The 22,953-nt window shown below is 46.8% G+C and overlaps 1 protein-coding gene across 1 annotated transcript in view; it reads left to right on the top strand.

Annotated features, from left to right (window-relative positions):
* VASH2 (vasohibin 2) overlaps nucleotides 1-20,548 on the top strand; it is a 33,877-nt gene extending 13,329 nt beyond the window's left edge. The window contains exons 5-7 of the mRNA XM_044448122.1: nucleotides 6,972-7,046; nucleotides 16,764-17,145; nucleotides 20,435-20,548. Coding sequence (XP_044304057.1) covers nucleotides 6,972-7,046; nucleotides 16,764-17,145; nucleotides 20,435-20,548 — 571 coding nt within the window. The remainder of the gene's footprint in view (nucleotides 1-6,971; nucleotides 7,047-16,763; nucleotides 17,146-20,434) is intronic.
* The last annotated feature ends 2,405 nt before the right edge of the window (nucleotides 20,549-22,953 follow it).

Raw genomic sequence — 22,953 nt, forward strand, 5'->3', positions numbered from 1 at the left:
ATTCTTTACTTTGAACCTTCCTCTTGCAGTCCTCAGGAGGAAGGCTGAGCGAAGGACTGCTGAGCCTCGTGCGTGTGCTCGCTCCAGCTCCTCTTAGCGCTGCGGCTGGCTCGTCACTGTTTTAGCTGCTGCATTTCCTTAGTGAGAACCCTGATCTATGAATAGGGATTGTTGTGAATGCAGTGAACAAACGCCTGCAGGAGTGCTCAGAATGGGATCCTTGCATCCCTTCCGAGCTGAGGGGAAGCAGCTTTGGCTGTGATGACAGACGGAGGCGGTGCGGGGGACGTGGTGGGGAGCAGGACTCTGCTCGGCGGTCTCCTGCGGGGCAGATGCACACATTCCCTCTTCCGGGGAGATGGAGCAGGCCCTGAATGATACGCATGACGTTCCCGCGCTCCTTTTCCTTGCATCTTTGTCCATCTAAAGCAGCTCTGAATGTATTTCTTACGAGGACCTGCATTTATTTATTATTATATTTCTATCCCACCTTGTTTCTCCTGCGTGGAACCCAAAGAAGCTTATATGATCTTCCTCTTCTCCATTTTATTCTCACAACAACCCTACAAGGTAGGTTAAGCGTAGAGTCAACGACTGGCCCGAAGTCACCCACTGAGCTTCGTGGCTGAGTGGTGCTCCTGAGTCCCAGACTGGCACTCACTGGTCCATCACTTTCTGCTTTGAATCTGTGGAAAGACAACATTTAGGAGACAAAGAAGGCTGAGCAGGGCCTGGGTTGCCCAGTCTAGGCCAAACCTAATGTAGGCAAGCCCAGGAGAGTTACTTCAGGCCCCGCTTGTACATTTACTTTTGCAATGAAGCTCTCCAGAAAGTCCTGCTTTTTATGCACGAGACTGTAATGAACAAGGATTACTTTATGTCTTCCCAGCCTGCTTCGCCCTACTGCCCCTCTTCCCTTTCCCCCAAATGCTGGCCTCACGCTTGTTCCATGGTTTTGCATTTTTTTCTCCCACATGCAAAAAAATTGAAATGCCTATTTCCTGACAATCGGAGCTTTAAGCTACAATGCACAGGCACTTTTGCTTTTTTTGGCCACGTCCCCTTTTGTGTTTGGCCCCAGCAGCACTGGAATGTGGCTCCTGAGAACTTCTGTCAACTGGAATTCAGTCCTTGTGCTGAAAGAGGCTCCGCATCCCTGCTTCAGGCACTGGGAGCAGCTGGTTTGGGCTGCTCGTTTGGGTGCCATCAAAAAAGCAGAAAATCCTTAGAACCTTCGTCGGCCTTGGGTATTAGGTGCCTTGAGCTTGAGGCCAAGCATTTGCTGTTTAACCTTAGGCAGCACATTTCTTGGGTCGGTCCCTCCTCCTCCCCCTCTTCCTCCTCGTCCCCCCATGGTACCGAACACGTTGCCAGAGGACCTGCCCCATCCAGGGGAGCTTTCAATCCAAAATGTGGCCTGGGGGAACCAGCATCTTGGTGATAAGTCATTCCATGGACAAAAAGCACCTGCAGTGCCTTCTGTCTGGTCACCTTTGCATGCTGCCAAGCAGTGGCAACGACAAAGCCATTATTTAGAGCAAACTGGCAGCTGAAAAAGAAGCTTATGTTAAAATGTATGGAAGGACATTCATGTTCATCGTTAGTACCTAAACCACCTATAGAGCTTTGAAATGAAAGTGGGAACAGCCCTCCTCCCCCCGGCTCACCGTATGGACACGGATGCAAGGGAGCTCACTGCCCCATCACCTGGTGCAAATACCGTGGGGCGAATGCCCAGTTTGCCTGTCCCAAGGTCAGCCCCCAGAACATCAGAGAGTGGGATGAACAAGGGAAGCATTTGCTCCAGTTACATGTGATGAGAACTGGTGTGGTGTGTGGTGGCTGGAGTGCTGGGCGGCGGACCTGGGAGATCCAGCTTCCAGTGCCCACTCAGCCGTGGGGCTCATGGGTGCCTCTGGACCAGTCTCAGCCTCTCAGCCTGGCCTACCTCATGGGGTTGTTGCTGCGAGGAGAAAAAGTAAGCTTATGCAAGTTGCCTTGGGTTTCTCCCAAGAAGTACAAAGGAGAGATATAAGTGGAATGAAGGAATAATGGCGCTTAGAGTTAGTTACAAGCTTAGTTGCAGTAGATTGGAAGAATTTTAGGGAGTTATGCCAAAGCTTCGTACAAACGCACGGGTGCTGGGGAGATATTTGAAGGGAGGGAGGGAGGGAGGAACTGCTACATCCTTCAAGAAAACAGAGCATTATTCTCCACGTCCACCTGAATACTAGGGGAAGGCGCCCTTGCAATAAGCCCCTCGGCTTCTCCTATTTCAGCATCTGAGAATTCTGGTTCCCCGGGCCCCTCTTCGTCTGATGAGCCCAAATCTGCTTGACCTTGGAACGCGCACCAAGAGTACCTGCTCCTTTATTCCCCACACAGGGGCACAGCCAAAGGCCTGTGTCTTCTAGATATGGGAGGCGTCTCAGCTCAAAGAATGGAAAGCCTTGGTGCAAGGGTCAGCAGAAACAGTATTGGTGATACATGGTCCCTTTTCCTGTTCGCAGAGGAGAATTGCACCCAAGCACAAGGGGTTCCCTTTGCTTTGCCCCTTTAAGTGCCACCTGAGGCCCAGAATTCAGGCCCAGCCATCTCTCTGTTTTCCTCTTGGCTCAGAAAAAACTCCTGCCACAGTGCTAAGCTCAGAGACTCCCCAGGAAGCTTTTCAGAAGAACACTTCCTAAAGCGAGTCCTGTGCATGCTCGGACAGCAGGAACTCCTTACAGTGCCCAGTTCTCCTGGCCAGCCATGTCTAAATATACTTGGCAGAACTGTGTCCTAAGCTAACAATGGCTCTGAGAAGGCTCTGAGCTCAGTAGTCGAAGGTGCATCAGGCCTTCAGCGTGGAATTGGCATGCCTCCTTCTCTCACATTGTACAGAGATATTCCACAGAAGTCGTCATCCATCTGTAGTCATCCTGGGTTCTCCCGTAGCTTCCATCTTTTTTCTCAGAGAGTCTGACTTTCTACAAAAGACAGGAGTGTAGTGCCACATTGATGTGAAAATCCTCTTAGCACGGGACCTGACATCCTCCAGATGTTTTGGCCTACAACTGCCATCTGCCCCAGCCACCATGGCCAGTGAGCAGGATTAAGGGAGCTGTAGTCTGGAGGGCAGAGATGCGGGTGGCGCAGTGGTTCAAACCGCTGAGCTGCTGGGCTGGTTGATCGAAAGGTCGACAGTTTGAATCCGCAGACGGGGTGAGCTCCCGCTCTCTGTCCCAGCTCCTGCCAACCTTGCAGTTCGAAAGCACGCAAATGCAAGTAGATAGAAAGGTACCCCTTCGGTGGGCAGGTAACAGCGTTCCGTGCACTTCGGTGTTTGGTCATGCCGGCCACATGGCCACGGAGACTGTCTGCGGACGAACGCTGGCTCCCTCGGCCAGGAAACGGAGATGAGCACCGCCCCCGAGAGTCAGGCATGGCTGGGCTTGCCGTCATGGGGCAACTTCACCTTTTAGTCTGGAGGGCAGCATGTTGCATCTGCCTGAGTGCCAGATGCACTCTTCTGTCTTTAAAAGGCTAGGTTGTGATATGGGATGCGATGGGTAGGTGGGCCAATTACGGCTCTTTTCTTACCAACTTTGTGACAAGTGCCATTTGATCGCTACATCTCTTTTTCCATCAGTCCTTTAATTTGTGTTATACTGTTTTTCCAGTCACATTTTTAAAAAGCTCTTAAATATTAAACTAAGGAATAGAATTTTAAAATTCATCATTTCAATCACCACATTTTTCAGTACATATGCTTTAAAAAATAATCATTCTATTACAGTTAAATGGCTTTTCCAGCCATATTATAAATAATCAATGAGTACTCTCATGCAAGAGGGGCAGAGGTGGTGTTGGGACTGCAGCCTGCTAGGCCTGGAGCCCTGGATCTTTTATGTGGAGCCCCAGCTTTCTGGGAGGCCCTCTGCCCCACTGCCTTGCTGAAATAACTGTGTGGGACTCGGGCGATCTCTGTTGCATCAGATCGCCCTAAATGAACTGGCTCATCACACATGTGCTTGACCTCCTACAGTGCTCTCTTGAAACTTTCTGCCTGAGGGGTCCCCCCCCCCAAAATCAAATGCCTCCCCCTCCTCTGACTGTACATCCATTTTCAAAGAGTGGTGTCCACAGGTTCCTTTAAAGACGCACACCCTTTTCAATATCTAGCATCGCTCCTCTTAATCATGCTAGATATTTTTAAAAATATTTTAAAAACCCTTTCTGGCCACCTTCATTGAATAAGCATGTGATTAAATAATGCATGCTAAATATAATTGATTAAAACGCAGTTAAGCATCACTTCAGGAGAACTGAAGTTTGCTCTTCTCCACCCCCACCAGCTGTGCGCTGCCCACCTGTGTGGACAGGGCCTGTGTATGGCAGGCGGAGCACACCACAAAGTGGCAACCTCCCCAGGGGTGTGTGGAACCCACTGCAAGTGAATTAGTCCTACAGAGTGAGGGAGCTGCGCTGGGTAGGGCTAGAGGGCCCTTGCTCTGGAATGCGAAGGCACACAGGCCCTTGCAGGGGTTCCGTGAGGCGAAGCACATAAATTCCCTTGCTAAAGTCTCTGGTCAAGCCATTTTTTCACAGCTGTTCAAGCAGAAACAGGCAACTAAAAGGATGAAGGGTGCAAAGCAACTTCCCTTTAAGGAAAGGTCACAACAGCTGAGAGTGTTTAGCTTAGGGGAAAAGAGCAAGTAAGGGGAGACGTGTGCGGAATGATGCTTGGTGGGGGAAATGGAGAAGGAGGCATTTTTCTTCCTCTTCCTAGAACACAAAAAGCTCATCCCATGAAGCTGATGGGTGTCGTGCGCATGTGCTTGGATGAGATTCCCACGCACGCACAAGAGAGTGAAGGCCGTGGCCAGAACCAGAGCTCCAGACTAGAAGCAGAGGAGTTAATTATTATTTCAGCACCAGTGCAGCGTTCTCGCCCTAGTTCTCCAGATGTTATGACCAGAGCCGTGGCAGGTGAGGAGCCACCCCCAGGGGGCAGGCTGAGGCAGTGCAGGATCAAAACACTTCAAGGACAGACAAGGGGGCTTGATACTACTCTTAACTGTGAGAACAAAGCTGATGGAGAGCAGGCTGGGGAGGCTGCAGAGATCATTTGGGATGCTTGATTGTGCAGGCGCACGATTCGAGGAGCGGCGGCAGGGACAGGCCCGGAAGGGCTCCTAAGCAAAGTGTGGGCTGAGGTGAGTCAGAGCGAGAGGTCAGCTTTCTACCTTGAGAGTATTGTCAGTGTTGTGAATACTGTGTAGCCATCTGAAATAAAGACTCTCGTACCTTTTTGGAGTAAAGACTCATTTAGCAATAGCCTTCATTGGGAGGGGGCGCCTGGCTCACGACAATCGGTGGGAGATCTGGTACAGAGGAAAGGAAATCCGTCTACCTAGTACGCAACTAAGCTGCGAAATTCACTTCCATGAGGTAGGATGGTGGCCCCCAGGTTGGACGGCTTTCCAAGTGGGGTGGACGATTCACGGGGGAGAAGGCCACCCAGGGCTCCTAGTCCTGATGGCTGCATGTGCCCTCCACTGTCCCCGTGACCACTGGCCCATCAGGCAGCATATGGCCCAGTTGGAGAGGAGGGACCAGAACTGTGTGGAAAACGAGAAAGACGGAGTCCATCTCGCATGCTGTTTCAGAACAGAATCTGCCAGGAAGCCAGGGAGTGTCTCTTGTCGGAGTGAGATGAGGTTTTAGCAGATTTACAGCTGGAATACACTCAGAGGCTTTCAAAGAAGTAGATCTGGTTTATACAGTCACAAACAAAACTTTTCTTTGCTCCATCTCACTTCTTGGAGCTGCTCTGGGTGGCTGTAAAGGAACAGATGGATCAGCCCTCCATTTTCCCACCTCGTTTGGCTTTCCGCTACCGTGGGGTGTGGCTGCCCCTGCACTCGGAAGCCTGCTGGCATGTACCGGCGGTGGGCGGATGTGGGCAGGAGGGGGCTGTCACGCTCATGTCCTGCTTGCGGCGCCTGGGGGGCAACGGCTCAGCCACTGTGTGATCAGGACGCTGGGCTAGATTAGACTGACCCTTGGTTCTCGCTGCACCACCCTATCTGTGCTGAGGAAGAAGAAAGTGTAGAACTTTTGTCTGCCTCACTGTGCGTAAGATTGTGCCCTAACTAACCCAAGCTAGACAGTCTTAAGGAGCTATCTCAAACTCATTTGGGAGGAGCAAAGATCACACACGATGTGCAGTAGATGACAATTTTGTATAGGGGATTATCTCCATTTTTAACTCTAGAATCATCTAGCTTAGATTGCTTTGGCACCAGCCTATGCATGCTGAGACGGAAAAAAGTTTTACAACTCCCAGTATTCCTCAGCAAGCCATGCTGGGATTTGTTGGACTTTTTTTCTGCCTGAGCATGTGCAGGATGGTGCCCTCAAAAGTGTGCATATTTTGGTTGCTGTGCCTCCTGTAGATTAGAATAGCCTCGCCTGCCTTCATGCCCTGAGCAGTACTGGATTTTTTAGTTTAATTTTTTAAACTAAAAAATAATAAAATGGATAAACCCAGAAATGGTGGGCAAGCCAATATGGACAGTTCCATAATTTGATTAACTTGCATGAGGCTAGGGGAAATTTGGGTAAAACAGGTTAGTTATGAAGGGGATGATCCCCTGCATGTTGACACAGAAAAGAGGTCTATAACTCCCAGCATTCCCCAGTGAGCATTCCTGGCTGGGGAATGCTGGGAATTGTAGGGCATTTTTATCAAAATACAGAGGATGGTTCCCAAAGTCACCCAATGGTGGATCCAGAGCAGAGCAAACAATACAAGGATGCTTTTCTTTGTTTTTTTTCCTATGTAAGTATTCACATATCAGTAGAAAAGACGATGCTCCTTCCCTGGGTGACAGGATATGGCAGCAACCTTCAGACATACCCATTCTTCGCCTGGATATTTGATCAAAGATGTGTTCTATTTCCCCTTCCTTCCTGTGCTTTTTCAGGCTGATGGAATCAGCACGAGAAATGACCAGGGAATCTTTACCTATCAAATGCCTTGAAGCAGTTATCCTGGGGATGTATCCTTTTGCCTCCAAATTCTTGGTTCAGCTTATTTAATGAAGGTGGTTGTTGAATTTTTTGACACTGGGTAATAATGCCAGGCAAAGGTAAGTTGTGAGAGAGCAGTTCATTTTTGGATGGGAGCTAGATTCCTTGTTCATATTCTTTCAAGCAAGTAGAATGAGCTTTTTACAGACCATAGAGAACAATCCCACATCCATAGATAGAGTCCCAGGATTGTTTCAGCCCCCCATTGCAAGATATTAGAGCTCTGACCTCAGAGTTTTTTCTGATATCAGAACATCTAGCCTGGCTCTGCCTAGCGACTGTGGAAGTTTGCATGGCATCTCCCTTTACAAGGTTGGAAATGGATGTTTTGGGAGTGTGCCAGTAGTTGGGGAAGGGCTGGCTGAGGATCCAAGGAGAAGCATACAGTCACGCCCCTGGCGCAGGAGGGACGTTAGATAGACACTGAGGCCCATCTCGCGGAAATTCTCTTTCAGGAGGACAGAATGGGGGTGGCAGTGGGGAGCGCCTGCCATTCCTCCTAGCTCTGGGTAGAATGAAGCCTCTGAGATCAGAGCATTCCATTGTTTTGGATTCTTACCTATAGAATCACACCGTTAATAGTGTTTTCTTAGACAGAAAGGGTTTCTGGGAAAGTGGGAAATGCAAGGAAGAATTCACAATTTCATATTTATTAGTGAACGATATTTTACCCTGCTTTTCCTTGGCCAAAAGGAGTTGCAAAATTAGCCAAAACAGGATGCAAAAGTATAATCATTAAAATTCATTTACAAGAAGTTAAAAGCAGCTGCAAAGACAATAACACACACACTCATAAACTAAATTAAAACAAATACTAAATAACAGTGATTTTATCACTCATATTATTCCAAGAGATATCAGATTAGTCAGGGTAGTAAAAAATAAGTTTCAACCATGAAACTTTCTGGGTAGCTTTGGGTTAGTTGCTGTCAGTTTAAGCTGCTTTACAGAACTGTTGTAGGTTAAAATGGTTGGAGTAATCAGATACACTACCTTGAATTCTCTGGAGGAAGATAACCAGAGATAAATAAGATTAATAATAATAAAACTATAATAAAATATAACAAAATAAAATAATAAAATCCCTCTCTCTTCTAACTTCCAACAGCTTCTCCATCTAATCACCTTAAGAGGAGTATTATTCACCATAGGTGACCAGGCCAGTGGGAGCATATGCCTGATTGCAGTTGGAAAGTTATTTAGCACTCGCCTTCTTTCCTGAATGTCAAGTGCTCAACTGAGCTTCTTAAGTTCCTTTCCTTCTGCAGCATAAGATAAAGCTCATGACAACTTCTGTGTGGTATGAGAAGCTTCACTGCTGCTCGAATTTGGGACAAGCTGAAGCTAAAGCAGCAGTACTCAGATCAATTTTTAACTTTTTATAAGAAACCACAACTTTCCTCAGTGCCAAGCAGATTAGTGGGATTTCATTTTAATCGGGCTGCTTGACAGCTTGCACTTTCAGCTTTTACAAGTGAAAGATCACTTCTTTAATCTCTTTTTGTTTGTTGATTAGGTTTTACGGTACTCCTTTAGTGCAGGACGCTTTCTGAAATAATGTTTCATGAAGATGGAGGAAGCAGTTCACTCTGCATGGCTGCAGGATAAACTCTTGAGCACTGAATGGAACCTTTACTGCTGCCATAAAGCGAGCACCTGGATGTATATAGGTTTCTTCGCTGAAGGTTCCCAAAGGGATCTGGCCAACTTTCTGGCACATCTTGTCAGGCTTTTCCCCCACAGAAATCCTCCTCTGATCACAACCCTCTTGAGATAAGACTCATGCCTGATTTTAAAATTTCCACTAGCATGCACGCACACAAACCCTGAGCAAGCACCAGTAATGTGACATCTGATTCCATGCCCTGTGGATTTCTTTATGCATTTGCATTGAAAATATTGCATCCTGCCTTTCTACCAAGACAATATTAATTCTAAAACAGCATCAGCTATCGTTAAAAACAATTAAGGAGAATCACATATCTTAAAAGGCTATTTAAAAATCTGTTAAACAATGACCACAAAAGAGCCTTTATCCATTAAGTAGGCAGATAAAATGTTTATATTTTAAATATATTAATAGAGGCTGCAGTCCTAGGATCTCTGAGACAGTGTTCTAGGGACATAAATTTTTTCCACTGTCACCTTCCCAAGGAAGAGAGAAAGTTCCGTCCTTGGAGGACAGCCATGAGGCTGCGGAAAGAAACGTTGCTGGTGGAGAGTGCAAACAGGGGCTTCCTGTAACTCTTCCTGTAAAGACAGACCTCCTGCGCCCCAGATACACACAGCAAACTGTGTTACCCCGTATTCTGCTGCAAGGAAAAGGATGGAAGATACAGTGAGAAAATATGGAAGGGTTAGAAGTTGGGATGTCGGAGAAATCTGCAATGGACCCATCTGCTTGGATTTCTAAAACTTCACCATATAGATTCTTCAGCAGGCAAGCCTTGCCAGGTTGTGCAGATTCTGCAGTTTTCCATAATTTTATTCCAATTTTTTCCATATTTGTAAAAATTTGGAAGGTCCTGAGTTGGAAAAAACTGCCGTAATGTTTTGATTAAATTTACATGGATAAAAGCAGTATATGTCTGTCCTTGTAAAGGATACACAGGTTTTGTGGCAGGCATAGTTCAGAGGCTCCTTCATGAATCACTGCCTTGTCACGGCGAAGGGGCTTGTGTAGCGCAATGAAGCTGTGAGCTATGTCCTGCAGGGCCACCCAAGACGGACAGGTCATAGCAGAGAGCGCTGACAAAACGTGACCCACCGGAGAAGGAAATGGCAACCCACTCCAGTATCCTTGCCATGAAAACCCCATGGACAGTACCAAAAGACAAAATGATATGATGCCAGAAGATGAGCCCCTCAGGTCGGAAGGTGTCCAATATGCTACTGGGGAAGAGCAGAGGGATAGTACTGGTAGTGCCAGAAAGAATGAAGCGACTGGGTCAAAGCTGAAAGGACACTCAGTTGCCGATGTATCTGGTGGTGAAAGGAAAGTCCGATGCTGCAAAGATCTATATTCCATAGGAACCTGGAATGTAAGATCCATGAATAAGGCAAACTGGATGTGGTCAAACAAGAGATGACAAGACTGAACATTGACATCTTAGGAATCAGTGAACTAAAATGGACAGGAATGGGTGAATTTAATTCAGATGACCATCAGGTATACTACTGTGGGCAAGAATCCCTCAGAAGAAATGGAGTAGCCTTCATAGACATAAAAGAGTAGGAAAAGCAGTACTGGGATACAATCTCCAAAATGACAGAATGATCTCAGTTTGAATCCAAGGCAAACCATTCAGCATCACAGTAGTCCAAGTCTATGCCCCAGCCCCTGGTGCTGAAGAGGCTGAAGTTGACCGGTTCTATGAAGGCCTACAACACCTTCCAGAATTAATACCAAAAAATGTTGTCCTTATCATCATTGGGGATTGGAATGCTAAAGTAGGAAGCCAAAAGATAACCGGAATAACAGGCAAGTTTGGCCTTGGAGTACAAAATGAAGCAGGGCACAGGCTGGTAGAATTTTGTCAAGAGAATACGATGGGCATAGCAAACACTCTTTCCCAACAACCCAAGAGACGACTCTACACATGGACATCACCAGACAGACAACACAGAAATCAGACTGACTATGTGCACTGCAGCCAAAGATGGAGAAGCTCTATACAGTCAGCAAAAACTGGACCAGGAGCTGACTGTGGCTCAGATCATGAGCTTCTCGTTGCAAAATTTAGGTTTAAATTGAAGAAAGTAGGGAAAAGCACTAGGCCACTCAGGTATGACCTAAATCATATCCCTGATGAATATACAGTAGAGGTGACAAATAGATTTAAGGAATTAGATCTGTTAAATAGAGTGCCTGAAGAACTATGGACGGAGGTTCGCAACATTGTATAAGAGGTAGCAACTAATACCATCCCAAAGAAAAAGAAATGCAAGAAAGCAAAATGGCTGTCTGAGGAAGCTTTACAAATAACTGAGGAAAGAAGGGAAGCGAAAGGCAAGGGAGAAAGAGAAAGATACACCCAATTGAATGCAGAATTCCAGAGAACAGCTAGAAGAGATAAGAATACCTTCTTAAATGAACAGAGCAAAGAAATAGAAGAAAATAATAGAACAGAGAGGACCAGAGATCTCTTCAAGAAAATTGGAGATGAGAAGGGACCGTTTCATGCAAAGATGGGCATGATAAAGGACCAAAATGTCAGGGACCTAACAGAGGCAGAAGAGATTAAGAAGAGGTGGCAAGTATTCCAGTTGAACTATTCAAAATCTTAAAAGATGATGCAGTAAAAGTGCTACACTCAATATGCCAGCAAACTTGGAAAACTCAACAGTGGCCACAGGATTGGAAAAGGTCAGTTTACATTCCCATCTCAAAGAAGGGCAATGCCAAAGAATGTTCAAACTACCACACCATTGCACTCATTTCACATGCCAGCAAAGTTACGCTCAAAATCCTACAATCTAGGCTACAGCAGTATGTGGACCAAGAACTACCAGAAGTACAAGCAGGATTTCGAAGAGGGAGAGGAACTAGAGATCAAATTGCCAACATACGCTGGATCATGGAGAAAGCTAGGGAGTTCCAGAAAAACTTCTGCTTCATTGACTATGCTAAAGCCTTTGAGTGTGTGGATCACAACAAATTGTGGCAAGTTCTTAATGAGATGGGAGTACCAGACCATCTTATTTGTCTCTTGAGAAACCTATATGCAGGTCAAGAAGCAACAGTGAGAACTGGACACGGAACCACTGATTGGTTCAAAACTGAGAAAGGAGTTCAGCAAGGCTGTATACTGTCACCCTGCCTATTTAACTTATATGCAGAGCACATCATGAGAAAGGCGGGGCTAGATGAATCACCAGTTGAAATTAAGATTGCTGGGAGAAATATCAACAACCTCGGACATGTAGATGATACCACTCTAATGGCAGAAAGTGAAGAGGAACTAAAGAGCCTCTTGATGTGGGTGAAGGAGGAGAGTGCAGAAGTTGGCTTGAAACTCAACATTAAGAAAACTAAGATCATGGCATCCGGTCCTCTCACTTCCTGGCAAATAGATGGGGAAGAAATGGAGGTAGTGACAGATTTTATTTTCCTGGGCTCCAAGATCACCACAGATGGGGACTGCAGCCAAGAAATTAGAAGATGCTTGCTCCTGGGGAGGAAAACTATGGCAAATCTAGACAGCATTTTAGAGGAACTAAAAAGCAGAGACATCATCCTGCCAACAAAAGTGCGTATAGTCAAGGCTATGGTTTTCCCAGTTGCAATGTATGACTGTGACAGTTGGACCATAAGGAAAGCTGAGCACCGAAGAATTGAGGCCTTTGAATTGTGGTGCTGGTGGAGACTCCTGCGAGTCCCTTGCACCGCAAGGCGATCAAACCGGTCAGTCCTACAGGAGATCAACCTTGACTGCTCTTTAGAAGGCCAGATCCTGAAGATGAAACTCAAATACTTTGGCCACTTAATGAGAAGGAAGGACTCCCTGGAGAAGAGCCTAATGCTGGAAACAATTGAAAGCAAAAGGAGAAGGGGACGGCAGAGAATGAGGTGGCTGGATGGAGTCACTGAAGCTGTTGGTGTGAGCTTGAGTGGACTCTGGGGGATGGTGGAGGACAGGAAGGCCTGGAGGAATGTTGTCCATGGGGTCGCAATGGGTTGGACATGACTTCGCGACTAACAATAACAACAACATAGTTTAGAGGAGACATTCCTGTACATCAGAGAAGGGGTGGTATGTTTTTAAGATGATGCTTGCCACCTGCATCCTGTGTAAGCATTTGTATTAACATATCCAGTCTGTGGAACCAATCATCCAATTAATCAGGGGCACCTTTTGGGATTCCTGCTTATACCCACTCATCTGGGAGTGAGCACCATTGAACTCAGTGGCACTTGCTTCTGAGTAAACATACATAGGCTTGCACTGTCAGGCTATGAGACATAAATTTCAGTACACCGATGAGAATCCATGCCTGTTCTGCAGCATATGAAAGATGCAGGATTGCGGGCTGGTGGGCCAGGAGAGGAGGGCTGCTGACTTGTACTTGGAATCCAAGCTTCCTTCACCAGAAGGTTACTTTGCCAGTCGATTGTGTTTGTGGTATGTGAAAGTCAGCAGGGCTGCCCTCCAGAGCCCCCACTTCTGCTTAGAATGTAATGAGATTAAATTGCAGTGTCCTGGGGACCTGATGGCTTGAGGACTGTCAAGGGGGGCGGGGGGACAGGTGGCTGCAGGGGCAGCTGAGCAGACTTAACAAGGAGCTGCTTGGTGTGGAGCCCTTTCATATTGGAAGGGAATAAGTGCAATAGATCAGTTCAGTTTAAGAAAATGTTGATAGATGCTAACATATATGTACTAGCTATAGGGGTCACTTACACAGAAGAAGAACTACAAGAGGGTGTAGAAGGATACCTGTGGTTTTGGTTCAACATTTACTTGACTTAATGTATCTTAAAAGCAGTGCAGCAAATGAAGTGTCAATTTGCAAGGTGACATACTAATTCTAAGATCATTACACTCTTTTAGAAGTTGTACCACACTGATACTGGTACTGTCCTGGAAATTTTTTAATAGAAGGACAGTAAAGAGATGTTTTAGTTCACGCTGTCTGTCTGTCCATCCATTCATCCATCCACCCCTGGTTTGAGGAATTTGGCTCCATGTAACATGATTGTTTTGGTGTGAAAGTTTTGACATGAAGATGCAATCAGGGACCGGCGTATAGTTCTAGCAATGTCCTTGAGAAAAGTGGGTGAGATGCTGCATTCCACATGCATGCCTTCATCTAGTCTGCCTAAAGGATCAGATGTGGCACTGTTGAAGTCCATGGCACTCACAGCAAATACATTGCCATTAATTTACTCCAAAATGATATTTAGTGGCATCAGGCTGCCATGCGTACATACCAGTAAAAGATGTCAGAGGAATCTGCAATGAACTCAAATGAGTTAGGATTTCTAAGAACATGGCCTGCAGATTCTGCAGCAGACTAGTCTTTTCTGAGTTGCATGGATTCCATGCAGGCATCTAAAAAACGTTTGGGGAGGATTTGCACAAACATATATTTGCATAGGTAGAATGAAATTTGCATGCATTCCTAAAAAATGAGCAGACCAGATGGAATGGAAGATGTCTGAAAGCTACAAAAGAGAGACCAAATGGGATCAAAAAAATATATGCATTTCTAAAGTGGTCACAGAGATATTGTTTTGGATAAAAGTCTGTCAAGAAGTTCCTGCAGGCTGAAGCAGCTTTCTAAGACTGAGGGAATGCAGGAGGAATAGCATGTATTTACCTCAGAATGAGAGAGAAGGCACATTTTTTCCCAGTTGGATTCTGTGCCTATTGTTTTCTTGTGAAGGAGTCCCAGGTTGGAGTGACGGAGGGTGACAGAATAAAGCGCTTGCTCTCTGTACTACATGATATTGTTATGTCTAGAGATGGGTAATTTGTTCATTTTTTTGACAGTGAGTAGAAAGCAGTTGAAAATGGATTGATTCTTACAGTTTGTACATTCATTGTACCTTCACCTCTACTTAAGCAGGGTCAGCAGGGTTTGGAAAGAGTTAAGCAAAAACAGAAAACAGCCCCCTCCCAACAAATACCGCAAAATCTGTAACTTTATTCAGTGGGACCAAAATAAGCATGTATATTATGAGAAGCAAATCCTCTGTCACAACATTTATTAACTGTCATCTCTTTCCAGTTTTGGGAGTTGCAGAGCAGATGTTTCCTTTCCATTGTGCCTTATATGTCTGTCAAATTCAGAAGAATTTGGAGAATTCAGTCATCAAGATAACTGGCCTGCACTCAGAAACACTTGACAACAACTTCCTCTGAACAGAGCTGAAAATTCTAGATAAACAGGTTTAGGATTGCACAGTTAAATCTTCTACCCAGGTTTCTTTGTCGGCAATTATCCTAACAGATGACCTGGACCACTATAAAATACAGAGTGCAATATTCAGTAAGAATTTAAAGGATCCCAGGAGTTCAAACATCTCCATTACTAGTAGACTAGTGGTACATCTTAAACCTTTGATATAAAAATAAAGGATCAGTTACAGTGAGTTTAAGATGAATAAAGCAACATCATAGGAAGTCTTTATACATTTGTTGAAAAGTGCACATCTCTCAATTGATGGATGGGCTAAAATGTTCATTGCTCTCACTATCTTCTTTGAACTCTCTTGTTTTATAGAACAAACACCATCTTTTTATGATTAGTTGATTTTAACCTCATGGAGGCAGTATGAAAGTTGGAATATGCATCTGGAAGTCCTCTGTGTTTTCAGAGGAGGCCTACAGCCAACCCCACATTTGAGCCACTGAGATATACAAGCCAAATGGAGACCTCAGACAGCATGGCAACCCACAGTGAAGGAAGGCGTGAGCGCAGACTGTCATTGAACTGTGGGCTGTTTTTGAACTGTGGGTTATTGTGATGTCTGAACCCAGCTTTGATAACAGACCAAGGTGACAACCCATATATAGATCATGAGCTAACAACAAAAGATAAGGGGTTTTTTGTGAGTGGTGAGAGGTCAACAAATCATGATTTGTTCATGTGGCTGGGTTCAGTTAACTTGGTAACTCACATTTTAACAACAACATGAACGATGTTGTCATTGGACAATCTACACTCAATCCATACTCACCCCTTGAGTGTAGGTTGTGTTTTCTGAACCCTGCCATTAATAGTGAATTGAATAATGTTGTCTTTGATGGCAAGCAAGATCTACTGCCAAATCCTGCCTTGTGATGAACTAGAAACTGTGAGGGGCTGCAGCTTCATGGGAGAGCACACATACCTTGCATGTAGAAGAGATGCCGAGTCCGATCCTGTCATAGCCAGTTTGGAAGATCTTAGGTGGAAGTACTAGGAAGAACCCAGGATGGCTGCTTAGGCCTCACCTTGCAAAGCAAAAGCACCACAGAGAACACCAACTTGTAGATACTAATTTGTATGGAGGTGCACATTTAGAAATAAAGGCTACAAGGTAAAGAGCAATACAATCCCTCTCTGTAGAGATGGAGAAGTTGTGCTGGTGCTCCTTGTTGATGGGCCACTTCAAGGTCATTGTAGACTCCCTTCTGATGGTTCTTGATCTTTAAGCTGGGGTGCACTGGACCCCCTTCAAATAGAGGATGCCTTCAAATGCACACAGTCACCTTAGAAAGCACTCCTTCTGCCTTCTTGGAGAGCCATTCCTGGTTGGACTAGTGCAGGGGAGGCCCAGTGGCCACATGAATCCCTAAAACTAAATTCGGCCTGCAGCCCACTTTCAAAAGCCTCTGTGGGATCAGTTCAGACCTTTGGCAAGCATGACCTGCCCCTTCTCTGATCTGGCTGCCCACTGAACAGGAAAGCGGGGGAGAGAGAGGGAAATTGAGAGAGAGGTCTGAGCTATTTCACTTTTGGAGTCCGCCCTGCCATGGCTGGCTTTGGCCGCAGTCTCAGTGGCCCCAGCAGGTCCTCTGCAAGGGAATGTGGTCCTCAGCAGAGCAACACTCGCCCACTCCTGGGCCAAAGCTAGACCATTGGGCGATGTGGGATGAGGGGCTGACAGCATCGGCAATGCCGCATGAGCATCTTGCGTGGCCGGAGCGCACTCCCTCCTTCGGGAGCCTTCCTGTGTTGCAGCCTTGACACAACCTCACTAGATACTTAACCAATGGGCAGCCTTCCGTGGAGCGATTCCCGATCAGCTTTAAGTCCCACTTCTCAGGGAACAATTTTCATCATGTGGTGCTTGGGATTTATTTCAATGGCCGATATGGATCACTGGGAATGAGTCGAAGATCAGAGCTGATGGACAAGCCTTTGGTCTACCGGACTCTGAGTGACCTCATCTTTGAATTTGAAGAGTCCTATAAAAAGTACTTGCACTCAGTAAAAAAAGTGAAAATTGGATTGTATGTCCCCCACGAGCCGCACAGCTTTCAGCCCATTGAGTGGAAGCAGCTGGTGCTCAACATATCGAAGATGATGCGCTCAGAGATAAGGAAGGAGTTGGAGAAATACGCCAGGGATATGAGAATGAAGGTATGTGCTGTTTCTATAGTGTTTGGAGAGGGGTTTGTAGGTGTGTATTCATGAGGGAGGGAGGGAGGGAGGGAGGGAGGGAAGTTTAGGTGTTTGGGAAAGTTTTGAGCCAAGCAGCCTCCTATATGGTCCAGCTGATTTTGTCTGAGTAGTATCCCTCTATTTGCCTGTTTTGCCCTTTAGATGTAGCTTTCTGGTCAGTTTACAAAGCAAAGCTTAAAACCATAACAGAATGTGAAACCATGTGAAACCATGATTTTATGTTTCAAAATCAAAGCTGTAGCCAGGATGAAAACAAGCAGCAGGGCTAAGATCTAAAAATGCACCAGCACATAGTTTTTGTAGGGGGAAAGGGCCCCTGAAAGTCTGGAAAAAATAACAAAGCTTTCCCTCGATGCTGAAAAGACCAGAGTGTAGGCACCAGAGAGGCCTCCTGGAGGAGTTCATTCTACAACTGAGTGCACTTCACCTTGTTTGGCAGGGGCATAAAAGAAAAGGCTAAATGAGAGGTTTGCAAAGCATTGATTGCTCTAACTAAAAGACAAGTCAAGAGCGTGGGTGCTGCAGTTAGTCTGATTGTAGTTTTACCGGCAGATTCAGGAAAATGATTATTGGGTTCCCATTCACATGACCAGCATGAATACACATAAAAATGCCCTGCAATAGTGTCAGAAGCTGCACCTCGGAGCTGATAACTCCACTGAACACAATCGTGGCACTGAACGTTGCATTGAATTGATGGGCTGAGGGCCAAACAGAAGTATATTTAAATCTGTTTCTTGCAGCGGCATTGTTGTTATTCCAGAGTCAACTTTGATCTGGACTGAGACCTTTGTGTATATGGGGTTTGTATATATGGGGCTTGTAGGCAATTTAAATTCTTTCCCTCCTATTATAAACCCAGTCTGGACTTGGAGGCTTGCAACTACTCTATAGTAAAAAAATGAAGAAAAATCTGCTAGATATGGATTTAAAGTAATGCCTAGTTTGGGCTCTAATCTCTTTATCTCCATTAAGGGCATTCCGACAGTTCCATTCCTACTAGAGCGAGATACGATACCTGGGCAGGAGGAAGGAGCTTTGATTTGCCTCCTTCCCCCACACCATGCGCCCCACACATTGAGCCCCTGAAGGAGGGGCCGGCCAGCCACATGGGCCAGCAGCGGTGCCTTGGTGGCCACGTGAAGGGCATCCAGGGGTTTGCAGGGAGAGCTTCCACGCTGAGGGGTGACGGGGTAGCCAACCAGATGGGGCAACCTGGGAGCCACTCCAGGCTCGATTGACCCATGACAGAACAGGAAGTATCGGAGAAAGCCTCACCTGCTCCTGGGCGTGTCTTCTACCTGAGCCCACTTTCTGGGGGGCGACAGCTTGCATGTAGGTCCTGGGGCCGATGCACGGCAACTGCAGGAATGCAAGTGTGTCCTGCAACAAAAGTTGTTGTTGGACGTGCTCTTCGTCGGGTTCCAGCCAGCCTTGTTCTCTTCCAGGTTGCTCCTCCCTCAGTTTTCCGTCTGACTGCAAGAGACAGGCAGCACTGTGAGAAAACTGCAGAGCTACTTTGGCTGCCCCCCTCCCCATTTGGGGAGTTTACAACCCTTGGAGTTCCTTCAAGTCTCCCAATCGCTCCCTCTCATTTGTGAATGGTAGTGTTTTGCCTGTGCATACATCATACCCCAGAGAACAAGTGTGCTATTTGTATATGGGATGTACAATTGACTGTATCAATTTTGAAACACGCATTTGCATTCACGGCTCTGAAAATTTTAATAATTTTCCACTTCCTTTGTGTGAGACATTTCAGAATGTAAGACCATAGGAAGGGCCATGCAATCCACCGTGGTTCACAGGCTGCCCACAGAATCCCGAACGTGAGCGCAGCAGCGTCTTTCCACCCACGTTCCACAGCCACTGGTGTAGTTTCCATGTGACTCTCTCTGCACACCTAGAGGATGTAAAGTGTATCTGGTACAGCGGGATCCTTGCACATGTGGCCTTACAGTTCAAACATGAGAAAATCTTTCCACTTGAGATAGGCTCAATCCTTCCACTAAGCCACAAGCATACAGACCGTGTATTTTAAATATTTAAAACATCTTCTAAGTTCTGAAAGATTAACTTCCTCAGCTAAGGGAGGTTAATGTCTAGCCTGCTACTGTCAGATATGGTGTAGAAACTGGAACAGAGTGAATTTTCCTTTAGTTTGCTCTAATAGGAAGGCTGAGCTGAAGAGCCTTTTCCAGGACTTGACAAACAGGAGATGGCTCAAGACACTTTTTGGGTGCCCAACGCAGCAGATCCAGATGGTGCAGCTCCCCAGTGGCTGTGCCAGGGCACTGGCCAAAGCTGCCACCTGAGCCAAGCTTCCTCTGCCAGTCCTGCGAAGGACAGAACGGATATCCCGGACTGCAAACAGAATGTGGTCCATTTCTGACCATCTGCTGGCAATTAAAGCAAAATAGGCACCCTTGCAGTTCTCTGAGGCAGCTTCCTTTGAGAGCGATGAAGAAATGAATTGCATGTGGGCTTTTTCACCTCCCCTCCCCACCCAGGTTATAACCCTGAGTACATCATGGCTAGGAAGGAAGTGCCATGATTGAGACTGCTGAGATTTCTTTCCAAGTCAATATGCTTTCCAGGAGGAATCCCCTCTTTATCCTTCGTGGTCCCCGGCGGTGACTCTGCGCACAATCTGCTTGGGATGCTCCCACAGAAGGGCCTTGCAAACACTGCCTAAACTCTCTGAACTGAAGCCCCCCTTAGGATGCAGAAACGAAAGCGTTGTCCACCCAAAGGAGCACAAGCAGAGAAGCAAATAAATTCAGTCCACAGAAGGATGTGCAGATCCGCAAATGCTGCTTTGCGAATCAGTGAGGGACACCTGTGTGATCAGTGAAAGGGACCAGTGGCTGTTGGTGCTGATGGCTGTGAACGTCCTCCAGGGTCAGAGACAGCTTGCCTTGTATACCAGTTGCTGGGGAACATGACTGGGGGGCGGGGGGCTGAGATCTTGCCTGGCACTTGGTAGGCACTGTGGGAGCAGGATGCTGGCCTCGGTAGGCAGATCCTGCTGGGTTCTTTTTTACGTTCTTACGGTCCTGCCAATGGCCCTTGATGATTGGCATCTGTAGCAAAAAGAAAAGAACGCCTTCGGCCACAACTGAATTCTGCAAATCCTCAACATATCAGTACAAGCTTGGCAAAAGACATATTTTGTAAAAAGGTGCCTCTAAAAGCCCACCATTATAGAGGACGCTGTTTTCTTCACTAACTCATATCCCTGTTTTAGATTTTGAAGCCCGCCCATTCTCCAGTCAAGCAGAGATCCCGAGGGAAGTCCCTGTCGCCTCGACGCAGACAAGCCAGCCCTCAGAGGCGGGCCTGCCGGCGTGACAAATCGTGAGTATTGTCGTGCTAAGCTGCGCACTGGTAGGTGGGTCAGACCCCGGAAGCGAGCTGAGCCCCAGTGCCCTTCAGGCGGCGTTCTGGGCTCAGGGTTCCTGGGAGTCCTCCAAGAGAAGGCTAGCACTGCTGTGGAAATGCTATGCCATGTGCCACTCAGTCCAAAAGTAAGTGGACTTTTGCTGCCAGCAGTGGCTGGAGTGCAGTCCACCGGGGGGGGGGGGCGGTCTAGGAGAATTACCTTCAGATTCCCCTAAGCTTTCCCCACCTTGCTGTAGACTGTGCTCTGGGGCTTTCTTTTACCACTCGGAGCTGCAGAAAAGAGAACCTGCAACGACACCGGTGGGTGGAAGGCAGATGTGTATCTGTTGCCACAAACCAGATTACTTTGTTGTAGTTTGTTTGGCTGGGCTTGTGCCCCGCCTTTCTACCAAGAAAAATGGCACCCAAGGTGACTTACAAGCATCCATAAAACCTGATCTCAGTTGGAGAGCGGCATTGCGCATGTCGCCAACATTCATGCACCGGAAGAGGTATCAGCAGGGTTGGGGAAAACCCAAGGTGATCGGGAGTAAAGAAAAAAGGAAAACCCCAATGGGAAGAGATGCCAGACCTGCCCAGCAAGCACTGAATACACTGGGTGGCTGCTGGGGAGGAAGGGAGGAGCTAGTGCAAGGCGAATTGGGCAGCTGGGATCTTGTGGGCAGAGGGCGCTGCACCCCAGTCGTTGCTGCAGGTACTGGATGCCCTCGGACCCCTCGCGGGTGCTGTGTTACTACAGCCGTGGGGCCAGTGGAGAAAGAGGGATGCAGAAATGTGTGTGTGTGGGGGGGTGTAGAAACTGGGACCCCCCCCCCCCCAAGGAATAACCAAGTGAAGACCAAGTGCTTTCATGGCCATGAAAAGTTCTCTGTTGGGGCAAGGATGGAAAAAGCATGTTCTGCTGGCAGGCTGAGCAGGAGAAACTATTTACTAAGAAAGGCTTCTCTTCCTCCGGTGAAATAAGGAAAGCCTGGTGAGAACCAGGAGTGGATTGGCGAGAGGAATGGCTGGAATCCCCTCTGGTTTTGAAGACAAACCATATAGCTAAGCGACCTCCCGTGCCTTAATTTTGTCTGTATTTCCACCAGCACACCCACACTGGGAACCATTGTTTTGCTGCCGGCTCTGGATGGTTCATCTCACATTTTGGCAACATACAATGTAGACCCCACAAGCTCTGGCTATGCTGGTTGTAGGGTAGACACTCTGATGAGGCAAGATGACTTGAGGGCCAAGAAGCGAAGCTGAGGAGCAGTGTTAATCGAATGTGTGTCCTGGAACAGCTTCTAGGCCTTCCTTCAGTCATATAGAGCGAGGCCGGGGCAGCCTTCCCCAACTTCGTACCTTGCAGCTGTTTTGGACTGCAGCTTGGGGTGTTGAAGAAACCCACCATGGAGTGAAATGAGCTTGGATGTCTAGGAATCCAGCCTGCAGGGTGGTTGAGGATTATGGGAGTTGTAGTCCAGCATAACCTGCAGGAACGTTGTCCATGGGGTCGCAAAGAGTTGGACACGACTTTGCAACTGAACAACAACAGTCCAACACAGATGAGGTGAAAACTCTTCTAAGAATGAGAAAGCCTGACTTAGGGCTTTCTCAGCAGTCAGATCAAGAGAGGGGACTTATCGCAAAAGTAGAAAGGCCAAAACCCCCCCCCAAAACAAACAAACAAACTCAGTTGCTGCTTTATTTTATTTTTCTGCATATTTAAGTGAAGATGTCACCTAGAGTTAAAACTGCTCAGGTTATTTTATTATATCTGTGCAATGCACATAAAGGAGTTTTAACTGTCATGAAGCATGAAAGAGGGAAAAGTAAAGGGTAGATTAAATGTAGCACACATGGTCTTAAAGTCAATGGCTATATCCTACAGTAGACTTTACTTCTTGATCTTTTTAGGCAGAAACTGAATCCTATCCAGCTGACCGGAGTCTTCAGGTATCGAATGATATCACATGTTTTCATAGGCAGAATGTTTAGAGGCTTGGAAAATAGTGCATTAGAAATAGCGGCTTAAGTTTCTGAAATGAGAAACACCAGGTTTGCAGCCTATAATTGAGGAGTCCATGCAGGTTTGCTGAATGCCCAGGAGGAGCGCTGGTGCCGGGCAGCCCCCAGCATCTTGGGCAGCTGCCATGGCCCCCCAGTGGCATGAGAGGGCCCACTGCCGATGCCTGCTATAGGCCTCCTTTTAATTTTTTCAGGCCTCATTTTCCAGGACTTGCAGAGCAGCTGGAAAGATCAAATCCTTCAGCTTCCCACAATGCCATAATGTAGCATCACTTCAGGGCATTGCTGGAAATGAACATTTGTAGGGTGGCTAGACCCAGCTCTGCCGCCGTAGCCTTATAAGCCGGCCAGAGG

The sequence above is a fragment of the Varanus komodoensis genome, unplaced genomic scaffold, assembly GCF_004798865.1.
Source record: "Varanus komodoensis strain SLA01 unplaced genomic scaffold, ASM479886v1 scaffold1, whole genome shotgun sequence".
NCBI lineage: Eukaryota > Metazoa > Chordata > Lepidosauria > Squamata > Varanidae > Varanus > Varanus komodoensis.